This window comes from Rhincodon typus, chromosome 3 (genome assembly GCF_021869965.1).
Source record: "Rhincodon typus isolate 14 chromosome 3, sRhiTyp1.1, whole genome shotgun sequence".
Classification (NCBI taxonomy): domain Eukaryota; kingdom Metazoa; phylum Chordata; class Chondrichthyes; order Orectolobiformes; family Rhincodontidae; genus Rhincodon; species Rhincodon typus.
Window position 1 is genome coordinate 8,089,800 of NC_063334.1, and position 22,810 is coordinate 8,112,609.

The 22,810-nt window shown below is 42.5% G+C and overlaps 1 protein-coding gene across 1 annotated transcript in view; it reads right to left on the minus strand.

Moving 5' to 3' along the window:
• The window catches only part of LOC109915024 (UDP-glucuronosyltransferase 2A2-like), a 68,742-nt gene extending 47,696 nt beyond the window's left edge, over positions 1–21,046 (minus strand). The window contains 1 exon segment of the mRNA XM_020514633.2: positions 20,806–21,046. Coding sequence (XP_020370222.2) covers positions 20,806–20,986 — 181 coding nt within the window. The 5' untranslated portion in view covers positions 20,987–21,046.
• Between the last annotated feature and the right edge of the window lie 1,764 nt (positions 21,047–22,810).

A 22,810-nucleotide genomic window follows, 5' to 3' on the forward strand; every position in this document is an offset into this window, starting at 1 on the left:
GAACACAGCAGGCCAAGCAGCATCATAGGAGCAGGAAGGCTGATGTTTCAGGCCTAGAATGTCAGCCTTCCTGCTCCTATGATGCTGCTTGGCCTGCTGTGTTCATCCAGCTCTACACCTTGTTATCTCAGGAGATTTTAATGTTACTTGATATCAGCAGATGAGGCACGGGAAAGAGCGCGTTTCTAGATTGTGCCCAGTGAGTAAACTGAAGTGCAACGTGTTTAATATGAATGGATTTGGTGATGGCGATCCATCCTGGCAAAAGATTTATTCTCCAGGTACATTGCTAGTTCAAGTCATTTAAATAACATTGAGTGTAACTCACCCAACGCTTCACTGTGGAAGGAGTCCAAATCACGCCACAACTGATAGCATATCCAATCATACATGAGAAAATAAAAGATATTCTGAACTCTCTCAGTGAAGGTCATCTTATTTGAAAGCTCTGACATAGCCTCAGGGACATAGGAAGGAGGAGCTGGGATTTGTCCAGAGTCTCTCTGCTGCAAATCCTGGGGAAAACCTGAGAGAGTAGATGAAAGGGATTCCCAGCTTCATAGCCAGAAGATCACTGCAACTTTGTATAGGGTCAGCCAGCAGAACTTTAAACTTTATTTCTTTCAGCTTTTGCAGCAATTGTTTGTTCTTTAGCATTGCATCACAGATCTGTAAATTCACCTTTCTTATACTTTCCAGTGTCGCAGACATTTTTCTGTAACTGTCCAAATATGACAAGTGAGGTTTCTTGTAAATTAAGTCGTCCAGAAGCCTTTCCAATATGTCTTTGTGCTCTTTGCGGCTAAATGGTACTTGAAATACTTCAAATGTTATGGGTGAAGACTCAGAGTAGTATATTGAAGCTGCATGTACAACCACCGTCACATTGTGACCCCTCTCAATCAGCTCCTCAATGACGATTTTTGCATTAATCCAGTGACTGCCTTCTCCAGAAGAGACCAGGACATTCTCACCGGTGACCCCCTGGAGAAGGAGAAACATCCCACCCAGAGCCCATCCTCCTATAACCCACCTAGTCTACACAGCCCTGAACACTATGGGCAATTTAGCATGGCTAATCCACCTAGACTGCACATCTTTGGACTGTGGTTGGAAACCGAAGCACCCAGAGGAAACCCAGGCAGACATGGGGAAATTGTGCAAACTCCACACAGACAGTCACCCAAGGGTGGAATCGAACTCAGGTCCCTGGCACTGAGGCAGCAGCGCTAACCAGAGTCACTGTGCTGCCCCGATTCAATAATTAAGGCATTTTTGTAGCTGTTGACATGACTCCAGGATGTTTCCTCCCCGATTCCTCATGTCCATTTTCCTGCATTTTCCCCATAACCCTTGATTTCCCTACTGATCAAGAATCTATCTTTCTCAGCCTTAAATATACACAAGGAGTCTTCCCTGACAGTTCTGTGACTCCAAATTCCAAAGAATCACAACTCAGAAGAAATTCCTCCTCATTGCAGTCTTAAACTGGCACCGTTTTACTCTTGAGACTATGCCCACTGGTCCTAGACTCTCCCATGAGCGAAACATCCTCTCAGCATTTACCATAAAACTCAAGAATCCTATATGTTTCAACGTGATCACCTCTCATTCTTCTAAATTCCTGTGAGTTTAGAACGGTTTAACCTTTGCTCATACGACAATCCCTCTGTACGGAGATCATCCTAGTGAACTTTCTCTGAACTGCCTCCAATTAAATAATCTTTTCTCAAATAAGGGGACCAAAACCACTTAGAGTACTCCAAATGTGGTCTCACCAGCACCTTGCACAGTTGCAGTTAGACTTCCCTACTCATATTCCAAACTCCTTGAAATAAGAGCCAACATTCCATTAGCCTTCCTGATTACCTCCTGCACCAGTGTGCTAGCTTTGTGTTTCATGCACAAATACCCCCAAATCCCTTTATGTTGCACCTTTGTTTTTTCTCTATTTACTTGTTATCTCTTCCAAAATGAACAATTTCACATTTTCCCACATTATACTCCACTTGCCAACTTTTTGCCCACATATTTAACCTATCAATATCTTTCTATAATCTTTGTATTCTTTTATATCTTCTGCAAATTTTGCTGCAGTACATTTTCTTCCTTCCTCCAAGTCATTAATATTTTTTGCAAATATTTGTGGTTGCAGCACTGATCCCTGTGGTCACAGGTCACCAACCAGAAAAAAAAAAAAACTTTGCTTGTTTCCTACCCAACAGACAATTCTCTATCGACGCCAATGTACTACCTCCAACACTGTGGGCTCTTACCTTAAAAAAAATCATTCCTTGTGAGGTACCTTGTCTAATGCCTTCTGCAGGTCTAAATACAGCACATCTACTGGTTCCCCTCTATCCACTCTGGTTGAGACTTCCTTGAAAGCTCTAATAAATTAAGCACGATTTCCCTTTCATGAAGTCTCATTGACTCTGCTTCTTATTCTGATTTTCCAAATGTTCTGCTGTTTCTTCCTTCATCATTGATTCCAATGTATTTTTAACAATGATGTTAGGATAATCAGCCAATAGATACCTGCTTTTTCCTCCCTCCTATTTGGAATGGGGGTGTCACATTGGCAGTTCTCCAATTCTCTGGTACTTCTCCAGGATCTAAGGATTTTTGGAAAATTCACTATGTCAGTAACTACCTCTTTTAGGATCATAGGATGTGAGCCATCAGGACCAGTGGACTTTAGCCCCATCAGTTTGTCTAATACTACTTCTTTAGTGATGGTGATAGTACTTAATTCCTCCTCCATATTAATGGGATATTCAAAACATACCACCATAAAGATTAATGCAAAATACCTGTTTAACTCCTCTTCCATTTCCTTATTCCCCATAATTAGTTCCCCAGACTAATTTTCTAAGGGGCTTATGTTCACTATATATTTTAAGAAGCTCTCAGTCAGTTTTTATATTCCTCACTAATGCCCTCAACGTTTACTTTCTCTCTATCTTTTTTAGTCATCAGCTGGCATAGGCACTCAACTCTTGCTCCTTCCCACCACTCTAATTAATTAGTTTCCTAATGACTTTTAATTGGTGCCTTTCTTCACCACCACAATGTGCTACCTTAAACCTTAATGAAACAATAAAACTTACCACTTAATAAAACAAACAGTCGATTCACCAGCTCCTTCCTTTCTTTCTGCTTGCATCTCAATTGAAAGAAAGATTGTTATAGGGTTGTCTGTTTTTATTTCTACTATCCTCATTTTCAGCTATATACAGACACTCCCTAACTTTGGTTACTCACTTTTGCATCAGCTTACAATTTTCCTGTTTTATGGGCTTTCTCTTTTGCTGCTACTCTTTCAGTGTTTCACTATGTTGATATAAATGTGTTATATGTGAGCTACCATTCCTTAATAAACCACTTTAACACTTTAAACTAAAAGGTTTTGTGACTCCTTGACTAATGAATATTCTGTTCTCCTTGATCAAATCTTAAACCCATGGTACCAGGTTCCACATTTCACACTGTTCTCCAGGCAAAAATAAACTATTTTCTTCAGCTATTTGTTAGTGGGACTTGGCCATCACTGTTTCAACCAGAATTTGAAGCCCAGCCCGAATTGCCCTTGTAAAAAGAGGCTGAGACATATTCTTGAAGACCATTGATATAGTGTAGGCAAACCCACAGGACAGTTAGGAATGGAGTTGAGGGATTTTAATCCACCAGCATGAAGGAATTCTGTAAAGGAGGGTCAAGAAAATGTTTAAAAGTGAAAATGGATTTTGAAAGTAAACTAACAAGTATCATTAAAAACAGATGTTAAAAGTCTCCACTAGTATGTAGAAAAGAAAAGATTAGCAAAAATTACAATGGGTCCATTACAAGCAGAGTCAGGTTAATTTATAATGGGGAATAAAGATACGGCAGAGCAGTTAAATAATTACATCTTTCAAAGTTCCATAGATTCTGGAACGTTTCCTATACATTGGACCTTGGCAAATGTAACCTCACCATTTAAGAAAGAGCAGAAAAAATAAATGACAAACTGCAGGCCTAACATCAGTTGTGGGGAAGATGTTATAGTACAAAATAAAGGCAATAATTGTAAGATTGGCTAGTTAATATAAATTTACAGAAGGGAAATCATGTTTAACAAAGCTGTTGGAGTTTTTTGAGATTGTCCCTGGTGAAATAAGGGAAAATGATATATGTGGTATATTTGGATTTTCAGAAAGCTTTTGACAAGGTCCCAAACAAAAAGGTCACAAACAAAATGAAAGCATATGAAATTGGAGGGAATATACTGTCATAGATTGAGAACTGGTTAATAGACAAAAAACAGACGGTAGGGATAAATGTCTAGTTTTCAGGTTGGCAAGCAGTAACTAGGGCCACCATAAGGATTAATATTTGGGTCCCAGCTATTCATAATCAATATCAATGATGTGTGCAAGAGAAGCCACCTTTTGGGCCTAATGCAAAGAGTCTTGTAGAGTAAACAATACATATTTTGGTACATCATTGCAACTAATTACAGGTTATAAGAATTGAATCTATATTATCATAGAATGTTGAGAGTCATAGGTATGTCTCCCACAGGATCCTACTTTCCTCTTCCCCAAAATCATCGTTAAGTCATCATCATGGGTGGTGCTTATTTCATTCAAAGAAATATTAAGTCCCTTTCAGATCTATATACAATAGAAAATTCCAACTTGAATTGTAATGGGCTGGTCTCCCATTTGAACAATCTCCATAAACAGCAGTCATTTGTGGAATTTCTGTACCTGCAACTGTCTGATCTTAACCTAAATCACAAAGAAAATGGACTCACACTTCAGGTGCAGATCTTCCAAAAAAAGTTATGCATCAAGCCTATGCAGAAGTCCTAACATAGTTGACTCTGCAGGAATTGCCCAGAATGTTGAAACTTCCAATAGGCACTTACCCAGCATCTGGGATCTTCCAAAAATAGATCCATTCTGATGTAGAATCAGAGGGGGTTCCAGCTTAATAAGTTAGAGTATTCAAAGATGCTCTAACTCCTGACTAACAATAAAGCTGATCAGCACAATTTACCACTCACCTTGAAACATCTTACACACCCACCCAGGACCCAAATTTCCCCAAGACAACCATGTCCACTCAGACCCAAACACCATCCCAAATGAACCCTGACTTAACACTTCTCAGCTTAATACCAATCCCCCCACCCCCTCGACCCACAACTTCAAACTCATCTTCTTACACAAATCAAGCACTCATTCCTAATTCTACTTCCCTAATCAACCAGACCTACCCTGACCATCCCAGCTCCCTGCACACCCTCCCTGCCCTGCCATCACTCCCACACCCACCCCCAAGTTGGTCCAATACCCAGCTGACTTTTAGACCTCACCCATTGATATATGCATTAGTTCTTGCAATTGTACTTGGTTGGAAGTTCTCTTCAAATTGAAAGCATGTTTTAAGACAATTCAGAAAATAAAGTATCTTTTCTGGGCATAGACTACAAAGCTTTTGAATTTGAATTTTATTTCATCCTCAACAAGACCATTTTCTGTTTTTATTTCCCTGTTTCTTTCAATGCGTTATGCGTTATGGCATCACTCTAAAAATGACGGAAAGCAAGTTTGACACAATTGTAATGTTACCAGACCAGAAGGCCAGAGAAATTCTCTGACCATGTGCTCAAGTCCCACTATAGCAACCAGGAATTTACTGAAACATTCTGGAATAAAATGCTGGTCTCATTAACAAGGTTCATATGGCCTATTTTCATAAAGACCTATCTGGATCACCAATGTCCATTACAGAAGGAAATGTGCTGTCTTCTAGGCTCACAGAAAATATGGGTAACTCTGAATTTGACCAGCAAGCCACTCAGCTGTATCAAAAACTTTGACAGGAAAGTCAAATGAGAAGAAAACTGGATAGGTCACCCAGAATCAATATAAACACCAGAAACAACTAAAGTTCACCCTGACCAGTAGGAGGGGTGATGCACTTGTCTGGGAGATTTCAACGTCCACCTCCAAGAATGGCTCGGCAGCAGTGCTACTGACTGAACTGATCAGTTCCTAAAGGACATAGCTACTAGACTGGGTCTTCAGCAGCTGGTGAGGGAACCAACAAGAGGGAAAAACATATCCAACCTCATCCTTTCCAATCTGCCGGCTGCAGAGGCATCTGTGCATGATGGTATCAGGAAGAATGACCACCACACAGTCCTTGTGGAAACAAAGTCCTGCTTCACATTAACAATACTGTCTGTGTGTTGTGCGGCACTATTACTTTGTAAAGTGGTACAGACTTCAAACAGATCTAGTAACTCAAAACTAGGCATCCATGTAGCACCGTGGGCCATCGCCAGCAGCAGAATCATACTCCAACAGAATTTTCATTCTGCCATGGACTGGCATATCCCTACTTATTCATTACCATCAAGCCAGGGGTTCAACGGAGAGTAAAGGAAGGCACACCAGGAGCATCACCAGGCATAACTATAAGTGCGGCGTCGACCCAGTGAAGGTTTCAAACAGGACTACTTGCATACCAACCAGCATAAGCAGCAAGTCATAAACAGAGCTGAGCAATCCCACAACTAACAGATCATATCTAAATTCTACATCCTGCCACATCCAGTCAGGAATGGTGTGAATAATTAAAAACTCACTGGAGGGGGAAGCTCCTCAATAATGGAAAAGCCTAACACATCAGTGCAAATAATAAGACTGATGCATTTGCAAAAGTCTTCATCCAGAAGTATCTTGTGGATGGTCCATCTCAGCTTCCTCCAGAGGTCCTCAGCCAATTCAATTCACTCCACATGATATCAAGAGATGGTGTGAGGCACTAGATGCTGCAAAGGTTATGGGCCTTGGCAGCGTTCTGGCAATAGTACTGAAGACTTGTGCTCCTGAACTTTCCACTCCCCTAGATAAGCTCTTCCAGTACAGTAACAACACTGGCATCTGCCTGACAATGTGGAAAATTGCCCTGGTGTGTCCTGTAGATAAAAAGCAAGACAAATCCAATCCAGCCAATTGCCACCCCATCCATCTACTCTTGATCATCAGTAAAGTGATGGAAAGTGTCAATGTGGTTCTATCAAGCAGCACCTGCTCAACAATAACCTGCCCAGTTTGGTTTCTGCCAGGGCCACTCAGCTCCTGACCTCAATACATCCTTGGTTCAAACATGGACAAAAGAGTCAAATTCCAGAGGTGAGTTGAGTGTAACAGACCTTGACATCAGAACTGCAGTTGACCAAGTGTGGCATCAAGGAGACCTAGCAAAACAGTAAATCAGGGGCAAACCCTCTGATGGTGAGAGTCATACCTGGCATAGAGGAAGATGGCTGTGGTTGTTGGATGTCAAACACCCCAGGCCCAAAACATCACTGAAGGAGTTCCTCAGTATAGTATTCTAGGCCCAGCTGTTTTATTAATGACTATCCTCCAAAATAAGGTCGGAAGTAGAACACAAGAACATAAGAACTAGGAACAGGAGTAGGCCATCTGGCCCCTCGAGCCTGCCCCACCATTCAATAAGATCATGCCTGATTTTTTGAGACTCCGCTCCACTTACCCGCCCACACACCACAACCCTTAATTCATTTACTGTTCAAAAATTTATCTAGCCTTGCCTTAAACACATTCAGCAAGGTAGCTTCAACCGCTTCACTGGGCAGGGAATTCCACAGATTCACAACCCTTTGTGTGAAGAAGTTCCTCTTGACCTCAGTCCTACATCTGCTTCCCTTTATTTTGAGGCTATGCCCCCTTGTCCTAGTTTCACCTACTAGTGGAAACAACCTCCCTGCCTGCACCCTATTTATTCCCTTCATAATCTTATATGTTTCTAAGATCTCCCCTCATTCTTCTGAATTCCAATGAGTATAATCCCAGCCTACTCAGTCTCTCCTCATCATCCAACCCTCTCAACTCTGGAATCAACCGAGTGAATCTCCTCTGCACCCCATTCAGTGCTAGTATATCCCTTCTCAAGTAAGGAGACCAAAACTGCACACAATACTCCAGGTGTGGCCTCACCAGGATCCTATACAGCTGCAGCATAGCCTCCCTGTTTTTAAACTCCATCCCTCTAGCAATGACAGACAAAATTCCATTTGCCTTTCTAATTACCTGCTACACCTGCAATCCTACTTTTAGCGATTCATGCACAAGGACACCCAAGTCCCTCTGCACAGCAGCATGTTGCAAATTTTTACCATTTAAAACATAGTCCATTTTGCTGTTATTCCTACCAAAATGGATGACCTCACACTTATCAACATTGTACTCCATCTGCCAGACCTTTGCCCACTCACTTAGCCTATCTATATCCCTCTAAACTTTCAGTGTCTTCTGCACACTTTGCTCTACCACTCATCTTACTGTCATCTGCAAATTTTGACACACCACACTTAGTCCCCAACTTCAAATCATCCATGTAAATTGTAAACAATTGCGGTCCCAACACTGATCCCTGAGGCACACCACTAGCCACTGACCACCAACCAGAAAAGCACCCATTTACCCTTAGTCTTTGCTTTCTACTAGTCAACCAATCCTCTATCCATGCCAATACATTACCTGTAATACCATGCAACTTTATCTTATGTAGCAGCCTTTGGTGTGGCACCTTGTCAAATGCCTTCTGGAAATCCAGATACACCACATCCACAGGTTCCTCATTGTCCACCATGCAAGTAATGTCCTTGAAAAATTCAACCAAATTAGTTAAACATGACCTACCCTTCATGAACCCATGCTGGGTGTCCCAATAGGAGAATTTGTATCCAGTTGTCTTGCTATTTCTTCCTTAATGATAGATTCAAGCATTTTCCCCACTACCGAAGTTAAGCTAACTGGCCTATAGTTAGCTGCTTTTTGTCTACTTCCTTTTTTAAGGAGTGGCATCACATTGGCTGTTTTCCAATCTGCAGGAACCACCCCAGAGTCCAGTGAATTTTGGTAAATAATTACCAGTGCATCTGCTATTTCCCCCATCACCTCTTTTAGTACCCTGGGATGCATTATCAGGGCCAGGAGACTTGTCTACCTTTAGACTCATTAGCTTGCCCAGCACAGCCTCCCTAGTGATAATGATAGTTTCTAGGTCCTCACCTGCTATAACCTTCTTGCCATCAGTTTTCGGCATGTTATTTGTGTCTTCCACTGTGCACTCCGACACTAAATAACTATTTAGTGCCTCAGCTATTTCCTCATTCCCAGTTATTAAATTGGCCTTCTCATCTTCTAAAGGATCAATGTTTACCTTCGCCACTCTTTTATGACTTACATATTTATAGAAACTTTTGCAGCCTGTTTTTATATTTTGAGCTAGTTTACTCTCATAATCTATCTTACTTTTCTTTATAACTTTTTGTGGCTTTCTGTAAGCCTTTAAAGATTTCCAGTCTACTAGTTTCCCACTAACCTTTGCTTTTTTGTATTTTTCTTTTAATCTGATACTTTCCTTTATTTCCTTAGACATTCATGGTTGACTATTTATTTTCCTACAGTTCTTCCTTATCACTGGAATACACTTCTGCTCAGCACTATGAAAAATTATTCTGAAAGTCCTCCACTGTTCCTCAATTGACCCACCATAAAGTTTTGGCTCCCATTTTGCCTTACCTAACTCCTCCCTCATCCCATCATAGTCTCCTTTGTTTAAGCACAGGACATTGGTACTGGATCTAACCTTCTCACGCTCCATCTGTATTTTAAATTCGACCATACTGTGATCGCTCCTTCCGAGAGGATCCCTAACTGAGAGATCATTAATTATTCCTGTCTCATTACACAGGACTAGATCTAGGATAGCTTGTTCCCTTGTAGGTTCCATTACATATTGTTCAAGGAAATTATCGCGGATGCATTCTACGAACCCCTCCTCAAGGCTGCCATGACCGACCTGGTTTGACCAATTGATATGTAGATTAAAACCCCCCATGATAATTGCTGTACCATACCTCCTCCCTCACCCCGATCCCAGGCCCCAAGAAGACTTTCCACATCAAGCAGATGTTCACCTGCACATCTGCCAATGTGGTATACTGCATCCGCTGTACCCGGTGTGGCTTCCTCTACATCGGGGAAACCAAGCGGAGGCTCGGGGACCGCTTTGCAGAACACCTATGCTCGGTTCGCAACAAACAACTGCACCTCCCAGTCGCAAACTATTTCAACTCCCTCTCCCATTCCTCAGACGACATGTCCATCCTGGGCCTCCTGCAGTGCCACAACGATGCCACCCGAAGGTTGCAGGAACAGCAACTCATATCCCGCTTGGGAACCCTGCAGCCCAATGGTATCAGTGTGGACTTCACAAGCTTCAAAATCTCTCCTCCCCCTACCGCATCCCAACACCAGTCCAGCTCGTCCCCGCCTCCCTAACCTGTTCTTCCTCCCACCTATCCCCTCCTCCTACCGACTAACCTCATCCCGCCCCCTTGACCTGTCCGTCCTCCCTGGACTGACCTATCCCCTCCCTAACTCCCACCTACACTCACCTTTATTGGCCCCATCCCCGCCTCTTCGACCTGTTTGTTTCCTCTCCACCTATCCTCTCCTCTATCCATCTTCTATCCGCCTCCCCCTCTCCCTATTTATTTCAGAACCCCCTCCCCTTTTCTGATGAAGGGTGTAGGCCCGAAACATCAGCCTTTCTGCTCCTCTGATGCTGCTTGGCCTGCTGTGTTCATCCAGCTCTGCACCTTGTTGTCATAGGAAGGAGGAGCTGGATTTGCCCACAGAGTCTCTCTGCTGCAAATCCTGGGGAAAACCCGAGAGTGAAAATGAAAGGTATTCCCAGCTTCATAGCCAAAAGGTCACCACAATAATGTACAGGGTCAGCCAGCAGAACTTTAAACTTTGCTTCTTTCAGTTTTTGCAGGATGGCTTCGTTCATTATTATTCCGTCACAGATCTGCCTATTCAGTTTTGTCTCCTTCTCCATCAGCTCAGTGAATTTTTTGCAACTACTCCGATAATATGTGAGATTTCTCATAAATGGAAAATTCCACAAAGTCAACCAGAACGTCTGAATTCCTCACTGGCTGACGGCACTTCAAATACTTCAAAACAAAAGGGGTGGGGCTCTGAATAATTTACCTCGAGTGAACTTGAATATACAGCTACAGTCACATTATGGCCACTCTCGATCAACTCCTCAATGACGGCTTTAAAATTAATCCAGTGACTCCTTCTGCAGACCAGATCAACACATTCTCACCGGTAACCCCCTGAATGGTTCAGAGTTATAGTTATGCAATGACCATTTGAAGCACTTCATGGGCACTGGAAAGTTGCTGCTATTAGTACATGTCAGAACAACTCACCTCAGATCCAGTGACCAAACCTTTTCGGGGATAAAGCTGCGCCCTGCGAAACGAAATTCAAAACCTGGACTGGACTCCAAAATGTTGGAATTAGATACAGATCACTAAAATACGTTACAGCACAAAGTGGGGCCATTCAGCGTACTGTGTCTGGGCTGGCTGAGTAACGTAGGTACCCACTAATTCCACGTACCAGCACCTGGTACATAGCCTGTCAGGTTACAGCTCTTCAGGTACAGACCCAGGTTTCTTTTAAACAAATGCAAGGTATGTGCCTTCACCACCAGCAGATTCCGGACACTCACTACCCTCTAGTGGAACAGCTTTTCGTTATGTCCCCTGTGATCCTCTTACCAATCACCTTGAAGCTGTGTTCCCAGTAATTGCCCTCTCCAATAGGGGAAACAGGTCTCTCCCTTCCAGTCCTTCTATTCAAACCCCTCATCATTATGTAGATCTTAGTTAAATCACCCCTCACCATCCTCTGTTCTAAGGAAAACAACCCTATCCTATTTTCCTTCACAGCTGTAACTTTCACGAAGCATTCTTTAGTTCTTGTAAACCAGGCAGCAAGTCTATGATGCATTATTATGTTAATCAAATAGTACAGATTTTCACTTGATCAGCTTTGGCATGAGAAATCAGTTTAATTCATCTCCCTTGTGACTTGCCTACTGTTAATCCTTAGATTATATAAAAGTAGATGATGACATTCTCAATGGAAACTACAGAATTCAGAGACAAGCCAGCTTAATGAGTATCGATCATTCCAAACTTCATTCGGATGATTAACAGGTCATTCACTGATTGATGGTAACATGATCAGTGGTGACCCCAGTTTCTGAGGTGTTCAACATATGTATTAATAACTTGGTTGAGGTGCTGGAGTTACTGATCAAGCTCTGCAGGTGACATCTAGTCAGGAAGGACTATAGGTAGTGCAGATGGGAGCAGAAGGGAGGGAGAGAGAGATTGAGTGGGTAAAAATGATCATAGATGCAGTTCAATGTAACAAGGTGTACATTTGTAACTAAAATCACCCAGGGAAAATGCAATATTTTCTTTCTTTGAGAGATTTTAAGATGATAGGGGAAAAAAGGGGTTTTGTGTCCACATACACAAAAATCACTAGTCGCCATCATCAGCGGTCTCTCAGAGAAGGATGACTCTCTTTCACTCCCTGGGTGAGTCCATAGGTGGCTGTATGGACCAATGTAGCTTCCACAGGCTCTGTTAGACTTGGGGTAGGTGGTGGTCATGGAAAGGGATGGGTGGGGCGTTGGTGTGGAACGCGCTCCTTTCGCTGTTTTCAGCTCACTTCCACTTTTTCCCGAACGGCAAGTCTCGAGGTGCTCAATGCTTTTCGGGATGTGCCTGGGCCAGTGATTCCCAGGTGTCTATGGGAATGCCAGTGAGGCCTTGAGGGTATCACTGAAGGGCTTCCTCTGTCAACCTGGGGCTCACCTGCCATTTTGAAGCTGTGAATAGAGCACCTGTTTGGGGAGTCTTGTGGTCTGCATGACCGACACATGACCAGCCTATTGTAGCCGATTGAGGGTGGTCAACACTTCAATGCTGGGAATGTTGTCCTGGTCAAGGATGCTGGGGCATCTTTCTTTCCAGGAGATTCACAGAATCTTGTTCTGGCAGCGTTGCCTTCAAGTGTCTGCTGTGCATATTTCACATCTCAGGGCCATATAGGAGGGCAGGAACCACCTTAGCTCTGTAAACCATAATCTTGGTATCAGATCTGATGTTGTTGTCCTTGAACACCCTTTTTCTCAGGCGGCTGAAAGCTCCTCGAATACATTGGAGGCAGTGCTGGATCTCTTCATTAATAACTGTAAAGCAGTTATTGATGAAGACATTCCAAGGAATTGGGCTTTGTCAACGTTCTTTAAAGCCTCCCCGTGGACCTTGATGATCAGGGGGTTGCTCCACAATGCCAGGCCAGGTTGGTGGACAACCTTCATCTAGCTGCTGCATAGATATAACAAGTAAAGAAGGCTAAAGGAGTGTTGGCCATTAATTCAATGGATTTGACATTGAAAAGTGAGGACTTGCTCTTAAGTTGTATAGAACCTTGGTCAGATCCTGTTGTGATGATGCTGTCACTTTAAAAAGATTATTTTGTCCTGGGGTTTTTTGAAGAGACGTTGTAAAGGCAGAGGTGCAGAAGTGGCTACTGGAGCTCACCTAAAACCATAGTTTAAGAGGCCTTTAAGTTTTTTTTAAAACGGATGTAACAATGGAAGGGAGTGCCCAGTTCTCACAGATCAGGCTTTCTAGTTTTTTCAGCTGTAGCAGTTAGAAGCTGGTTTGGGTCCCAGGAGGATTGTAAGCCTCAGTAAATGATTTCTAACTAAGACTTTCTCTGAAATCTCTCTTGATGTTGAATGGCATGTAAGAATCTGTGTATGAATATACCTTTTTGCCAAAGGATGTCACTATGTTGGAACAGTTAACTAGTAATAGGTACTGCATCGATTATTTGGTTAAGTTTTCCCATAGTAAGTTATTCTAAATTCTTTCTTTTGTTTGTATTTTAACTATAGTGTTTTAGTAAATTGTGTTTTGCTTAACATCAGATCTGGAACACCCACTTCACATCTACCTTAGGGTCTAGGCTAGATTCTTAAAATATTTTGAGTGGGACAGTGGTGGGGGCGAGGTCTGGTCTGGTCCATAACACTACCTAAAACATTTGGCAAGTTTTGGACACCATTCCACAGGAATGATAAATTAGCTTTGGAAATAGGCAAAGTGCAGATTCACCAGAATAATACCAGAGTCCAAAAGGTTACATTTCATAGAGTCCATTAACTTTAATCATAGAACATAGAACATTACAGCGCAGTACAGGCCCTTCGGCCCTCGATGTTGCGCCGACCTGTGAAACCAATCTGAAGCCCATCTAACCTAAACTATTCCATTATCATCCATATGTTTATCCAATGACCATTTAAATGCCCTTAAAGTTGGCAAGTCTACTATTTTTGCAGGCAGGGCATTCCACGCTCTTACTACTCTGAGTAAAGAACCTACCTCTGACATCTGTCCTATGTCTATCACCCCTCAATTTAAAGCTACGTCCCCTCGTGCTAGCCATCACCATCCGAGGAAAAAGGCTCCCACTGTCCACCCTATCTAATCCTCCGATGATCTTGTATGTCTCTATCAAGTCGCCTCTTAACCTTCTTCTCTCTAACGAAAACAGCCTCAAGTCCCTCTGCCTTTCCTCATAAGACCTTCCCTCCATACCAGGCAACATCCTGGTAAATCTCCTCTGCACCCATTCCAATGCTTCCACATCCTTCCTATAATGCGGTGACCAGAACTGTACGCAATACTCCAAGTGCGGCCGCACCAGAGTTTTGTACAGCTGCAACATGACCTCATGGCTCCGAAACTCAATCCCTCTACCAATAAAACCTAACATACTGTACGCCTTCTTAACAACGCTATCAACCTGGGTGGCAACTTTCCGTGATCTATGCACATGGACACCGAGATCTCTCTGCTCATCCACACTACCAAGAATCTTACCATTAGCCCAGTACTGTATTCCTGTTACTCCTTCCAAAGTGAATCACCTCACACTTTTCTGCATTAAACTCCATTTGCCACCTCTCAGCCCAGCTCTGCAGCTTATCTATGTCCCTCTGTAACCTACAACATCCTTCTGCACTATCCACAACTCCACCGACTTTGGTGTCATCCACAAATTTACTAACCCATCCTTCTATGCCCTCATCCAGGTCATTTATAAAAATGACAAACAGCAGTGGCCCCAAAACAGATCCTTGAGGTACACCACTAGTAACTGAACTGCAGGATGAACATTTCCCATCAACCACCAGCCTCTGCCTTCTTACAGCTAGCCAATTTCTGATCCAAACCGCTAAATCACCCTCAATCCCATGCCTCCTTATTCAAGGGATTCAAATGGAGTGGATAGAAAGGATTTTATCTGATAGAGAAATCCAGAACAAGTGGGCATCATCTTAAAATGAGAGCTAGGTAACTTAGAAAGAAACAATTTGCCACACCCAGGAGTGTCAATCTCAAACTCTTTACTATCAAAAAGGATAAGTATGTTGGACCAATTGCTTAATATTTCTGTTGGGTAAGGGTATCAAATGATATGGAGTATAGGTAGTAAAAGAAGTTGTCGTACAGATCAGCTATGATCCAACAGAATAGTGCAAAGAATCTAGTTTTTTAGATGCACCAGGGAAAGCATCCTATCCAGATGCATCACAGCTTGATATGGCAACTGCTCTGCCCAAGACTGCAAGAAATTACAGAGAGTTGTGAACACAGTTCAGTCCATTACGCAAACTAGCCTCCCATCCATTGACTCTGTCTACATTTCCCATTGCTTCGGGAAAGCAGCCAACATAATCAAAGAACCTTCCCAACCCAGTTATACTCTCTTCCACCCTCTTCTGTCAGGCAGAAGGTAGAAAAGTTTGAAAACACACCAAAAATTCTTCCCTGCTGTTATCAAATTTTTGAACGGGCCTCACATTTATTAAAATCAATCTTTCTCTGCACCTTCTCTGTAGCTGTAACACTACAGTCTGTATTCTGGCATGAGGAGATGGGCCTATGCCTTAAAAATTCATCACAAATATAATATTCCAAAGTCCCTCAATTGATTATGTGCTCAAGTGTCCAGAGTGGGATTTGTATCCACAATGTTCTCAGCGAAAAGAGTGCTAACGTTAAACCAGACCTTGAAGAATTAATAGTCTATGGCCAGGATAAAATTGGTTGAGTCTAAGCCTGACATCAAGGAACACTGACAGATTGGTCAAAAGATGTTATTAGTTAGTTTCTTGTCAATGAGAGTGTATCATTATATATATTTGATTGCTAAACACCCATAAGAGGATTTAGCTTCGTGTTTTTAACATTTAGCATTTAACGAATTTAATCTCTTAAAAAGTGACATATCAGCATTCCTTCCTTTAAAGGATTGCCCAAAAGAATGTTGAATGTTGTTTTGTGAGTAACTGCAATCAGATGAGTGATATAGACTGAACATTTCTGCACCGCCATTGATCATTTTGATAGGGGAGTCATCTAGACTCAAAACATTAGCTTGCTCTTTTTCCATGGATGCTGCCTGACTCATTGTGATCTCCTGCCTTTGTTTTTTTCCATCTTGACACGTGTTTTAACTCCTAATGGTTACTTATACCAGAGGATTTTCCTCCATATGATTCGGGTGGTAAATTCAGTGGTAACTGCACTAACTGATTCTCATAGGAGACCGGAACCAAAATCATATCCATAATCTGCAATGGTTACCAGAGTATGCTCTTAATCTGGCTGAGGTCTTGTGCAAACGCAAGGGTTGGAGTCCCGAACGAATCTTGTTAAAGACAGATTCTGAAACCACACATACAGCTGCGCTGGTATCAGCCTCCACAGGAAATCGGTGACCATTTAACCAAACATTAATTTTAATCAGTTCCGATTTGAAGGTCACTAAGTAATTTAGTTGTTCCAACCCACATGTAGGGGGGGAGCTTTCCAGGTGTGCACTCTCCTGGGTTCTGGCCTATGAGTTTTCTGACTCAAGCCAGGCTTTGTAGGGCTCCTTTGCTGTCTGCGTACCCACAGCAATGACAATGGTTTTGCCGGCCCACATCCTGAAGAACATTTTAGCCACTGGGCTGAGGCCCAGGTTTGTGTGGGGTTTTGCTGTGGGCTGGCCTAGGGTCTCTCTGCCCAGGATATGCCCTGCGTGAGGCTCTGAGATTGCCTACACTGAAGAGGTGTTCCCCATGCTCAGTCGGAGGGGTGAGGGAGGTCACTTCCATTGGGATGCCCTGTATTTCCCAAGCTCCACTTGGCGCATTTTCTAATGGCAACCCCAGTTGTAATGACTGTTTGAAATCCAGTTGGGCTTCAACTAGCAGGTGTTTCTACATGGCTAGATCATTAATCCCACGTTCCAAATGGTCTCTCAGCATCGCATTCAGGGTTAACCCAAAATCACATGCCTCTGCCAGTCATCTCAACCTTGTTAAAAATCCTAATACAGATACCCCCAGTTCTCTAACAGCTGAATAAAACAGATAGCATCTCAGGATTAGAGAGGGTTTGGGGTCGTAATATTCCTTAACCAACTCCAACTCTTGGAAGGTTTTAGTGTCTGGTGCCTCTAGGAAAGTTAAGCCCCTTATAACCAAAAAATGCTGCAGGTCCATAAGCACTCAAAAGGATTACTCGTTGCTTTTCATCTGCCCCAATGTCATTTGCCCAGAAAAAGTATCACATTCTTTCCACATCTAGACCCAGTCTTCAATGGCAGGATCAAATGAGTCAAGCTTCCCAAATAAAGGCGTGAAGTCAGAAATACTTACTCCAAGATGACTGTTGCAAACAAATATTCTTTAGGCATGTCCTGCTCTCTCCCTTTGACACTGAAATAACTGGTATCCCATCACCAAGTCACCCTGTATTTACTTGTGCAAAGTACATTGGGTGTAGCCAGGCAGCTTGGAGTCAGTCACCTGAACTGAGGAAATTCGCATTTCCTGGTTATATTGGTCAGCCAGTGCTTTCCTGATTGGTCCAGGCTAACAACCCCAATCAACGACCTCATAGTTAACGAGGTCAACCTGGTTTCATTGATTACATTTCTGAAGATAGTTCTTGACTTTGCTTTCATCTCAACTTTTCTGTCTTGAACCCAATCTAAGAGTGTGGTATCAAACTGCATGATGAAAGAGACAGGGGTATCTCAGTCGCAAGCAGACACAGGTATCTAGATTTCCTTCTCCCCATTGAAGGCCATGATGTGGAGGTGCCCATGTTGGACTGGGGTGGACACAGTCAGAAATCACACAACACCAAGTTATAGTCCAACAGGTTTATGTCACAAGGGGAGAACCATGTAAAAGTAGCAAATTGCAGAGGCCACAGTTTTGGTCAAAGCACTGACTGGTTCACTGGTGTGTTTGTGCTAATTGGAATGTATTCATAAACACTGAAAAAGTTGAGCCATCATCACAGGTACATGAGGTTCGTTTCTTGAAAGACTAGACTGGAAAAGGGGGAAGAAATAATGAAGGAATACAATTATTTTTGAATAGTGACACAGACACCACTGAAGAAGCAGCACGGTCGCTCAGAAGTTAGCACTGCTGCCTCACAGCACCAGGGACCCAGGTTCAATTCCACCCTCGGGTGACTGTCTGTGTGGAGTTGGCACATTCTCCCTGTGTCTGTGTGGGTTTCCTCCAGGTGCTCCGGTTTCCTCCCACAGTCCAAAGATGTGCAGACTAGGTGGATTGGCCATGCTAAATTGCCCATAGTGTTCAGGGATGTGTAGATTAGGTGGGTTACAGGGATGGGTCTGGGTAGGATGCTCTGAGGGTTGGTGTGGACTTGTTGGGCCGAAGGGCCTGTTTCCACACTGTAGGGATTCTATGAGATGTGCACTTTGCATTGTTTGTAAAAAAATGTAGCTATGCATTTAAATAATGTGTTTTCAAAGGCAGCAAAAATGCATGCTGGAGAATGCAGTCCTGCTGGGTGAGAAACACTCAGGCAATATGTACACAAATTGAATGTACCGTGATATCATCACCTTGATCAGAACTCAGATTGGTGACTTGCTCTCAGCCACCTCTCTGCACAGCCCATTTTGATCTTTGCCTACCTTGTTCACACACCTTAATTGCAGTGTCAATCAGGCACTTCACCCTCTTCAAGGTCCACACCTCTCTGGAGAGTCATGTGACGGAGAGTGCAGAAGATCACCACAATGCATTGGACCCTTTTAGGAGTGTTTTTTACACTCCTACATCACTGGACTAGTCCAGGCACTAAAACCCCATCCTCAGAAGCCCGTTGGCCTGCTTGATGGCGGTCCTAGTTAGAAGGTAACTTTGGTTGTACATTTCTATACCTCTGTCTCAGGGATCACATAAATGCGTGAGCTGCCATCTCTTCAAAGGTTAATCCTTATGTCCTAGAATCCATCCATGGTATTTCAGTGATGTCAAAAAGTGCTGTTGTACGCTATACTGCTAGTGGGTGAAGGAAACATAGCAGCTACCAGACAGTGAGAGCACATATGCTGCTGAACATTGAGAGGGTGGAAGTCCTTTCAGGAATGAATCTAACCAGCTGTTGACTCTGTCCCTTAATGGCCACATAGGTGCAATTGATAATGCCCTACTTTTGCAGGTATCCATTAATGGAGATGCATCCCACTCCTGTTTGAGCTTAAGAAGTCCCATCTGTTTGAAACAGCATTAATTTCTCAGTTTTTGGTAACAGGACATCAGGGACCTCCAAGGCACACTGACGTGCTGACACTTGACAATTGGCTGGTCCTTGGAACAAGCCAGAGGTGAAGAGGTTCAAAGCCTCAGTGACTTTAACAGCTACTGGAAGTGTTTAGGAAATAGTACTGTGATGCCTGAGGTCATCTTCAATAAAGGCATGGAAGTACAAATCTGTTAGCGTAGATGCAGTATACTGTAGCAGTGAGTGTTAGATATGCCTAGGTAGCTTCACCTCTGGTGGTACAATCAGAACTGATTGGATGGCTCTCCCTCATTCCTATCCTCTGCCATCTGCTTGCCTGGAGCTCTAGATCTGCTCCTGAAGATGCTGATTCTAATCACTACTCATCCCTATCTCTGAGTGCCTGAGAAACATGCCCAGTCATTGCTTTTCTTTCAATTAGCTACACTCATAATGAATACTCTATCCCTCCCCTTTGATAGCCCCACAAACCCTGGAGGTTCACGTACTTTACTGACCAAGCATGCGTACATAATTTGCTCAAATAATTCTGCTCAGCTGACATGTACAGTGTGCCAATGGATGCGTGCCTCTCTTATCCTTGGACCCTTCTATAGGGCCACCTAATTCAATGACATGGCTACAACTGGTTTCCCATTGTTCAATTATATCTTTCCACTTGTTCCAGATCCAAAATGGATTTTTTGCTTTGCCACAAGAATTGTAAACTGGCTCTTGCTGAGCTAACAAAAAGTTCATCAAGAAACTTAATCAGTCACTGATTCAAATCAGGCTGGTTGCTCTACCTCACCCTTCAACAGCCTGAGCAAAATTGTCAAAAGACTGAACAGTAATGGCAACTGGCACAAAGGAGTGAAATTGCATCCCCTCCGCCCTCCTTTCTCAACCTGGTGTTGAGGGAAGAAATAGTGCCCTGAGAATAATTACTCCTCTTTTTCTTCACAGACCTTGAAATTGGGAAAATCAGGATCTGATTCCTTGATAACATTTTGTTATGTTAAAACAAATGGAGGCAAAAGCCTTGACTAAAATGCAAACATTTCAAATTACATTTAGAAAAGCTTCTTGCTTGTAAATCCATTTGCTAATTCATACCAATGTTAAGTCAAAGAATATCCTATTTTTCTTTTATACATTATATTATAAATTAAAATTCTATTCATGCACTCCTATAACATTTAAAATACTGAAATGCTTACCTAAAATCTCACTATAATATGAATCCCATTGTCCCCAAAACGTGGAGAAGAACAAATCCTGAATGATGTAGGAGAGTAGGTTGTTAATTCGCTGTGTAAAGGTCATAAAGTTGGGAAGTTCTGACAAAGTAGCAGGTACATAAGAAGGAGGACTTGGCAATTGACCGCACTGTCTCTCCATTGCAGAAGCTGGAGAGAATCTTAGAGTGTAGACAAAAGGAATCCCGAGTTGTAAAGCCAACAGTTCTCCTCCTACAACTACTGGATCAGCAAGGATGATATCATACTTTGATTGTCTCAGTTTTTCCAAGAATCTTTCATTCCTTAACACAGCATTGAGGATTACCTTGTTAGAGATGATCATATCGGACATAATGACTTTAAGTCTTTGATAGAACTCCCATGCAGACAGATAGGGCTTCTCATACATCCACAACTTCAGAACAACATCAATCAATGCCTCTATGTCATGTGGTCCAAATGGAACATCCACAATTTCCGTCTTCATTCGTGCTGGCTGATGTCTTACTCCAAAGATTGAAGCTGTGGTCAGCAAGGCAGTCACATTATGACCTTTTCCAATTAATTCTTCAATAATATTTTTTGCATTCAGCCAGTGGCTGGTTTCCATGTTCCAGACAAGCACGTTACCACAAAGAGAGGATCTGGTCCAAGTCACCAGGAGCACAAGCAAGATTTGAAACATGGTTACTGATGTTACTACCACTGTTGTGAAGTCTAAATGTTTCTCCTGTCTCTGACTGAAGAGCATGTAAGTCTTGCGCAATAAACCAGCTGTGAGATATGGCTCCAGGCCAAATGCAAAGCTAACCAATGAAAGGGTGAAGAAAACAACCTGATTTGAAGCACAACTTAAGATGCTTCAAAATAAAAGTCAATGAATGAATTTTTGGAAAATTCCACGGTACACCCTTTTTTTGGTCATCAGAGAAGGAAAGAGAAAGAAACAAGACAAGACAAATTTTTCTGATTTCTGAAGAATGATTTCTGAAGAAGGGTCTAGACTCAAAACGTCAGCTTTCCTGCTGCTTGGCCTGCTGTGTTCATCCAGCTCTACACTTTGTTATCTAAGACAAATTTTTTTTCTGAATTTGGAAAGACGGAGGAAATCTGAGATACAATTAGGTCATAATGAAAACCTGTGAAAGATAGTAGTCTGAAATAGAAACAGAAAATGCTGGAAGTCTATAACAGCAAATCATTATTCTGTCCTTTCTTTATATCCAGCACTTTATTTTCTTTGAGTTATGTTGATGATTAAATATGAATAAACTATGGTATCCGGGTTTTAAATATCTTTTATGAACAATGTATGCTTGTTAAATCATGTTGGGTGAAGTTTTTCTAAAAGCTGTGATTAGATGCTAAAGACTGGTGTGTATTACCTTTGCATTAATATCCTTTATATTAAGAATGAAAGGAGGGAATGGCAGCAGTTTTTGGTTACCGAGTCAGGTGTTTTTTTGAACCAGTAGTATTCATTTGCTTTAGGTGGACTCACAATATCCAGTTCTCTCCAATCCAGGGAGGGACTTCCAGGATTTTGACGCAGTGACACAAAAAGAATGGTGATATATTTCCAAGCCAGGATAGTGTTTTGGAGCTGGTAGTGTTTCCATGTATCTGCAGTGGAGTGAGTGGATGTGTATGGATGTGGTGCCAAACCAGTGATTATTGTGACCTGGACACTGTCAAGCTTCTTGAATGTTGTTGAAGCTGCACTCATCCAGGCAAGTGGGGCGTATTCAATCACACTCCTGACTTGTGCCCTACAGATGGTGGACAGGCTGTGGAAAGTCAGGATGTGAGTTATGTGCTGCACAATTCCTAGCATCTAACCTGCTCTTGTAGCCACAGTACATGTACAGTCATAGAATCATAAATCTGTACAGCACCGAAACAGACCCTTCGGTCCAACTCATTCATGCTGACCAGATATCCTAAATTAATCTTATCCCATTTGCCAGCTTTTGGCCTATATCCC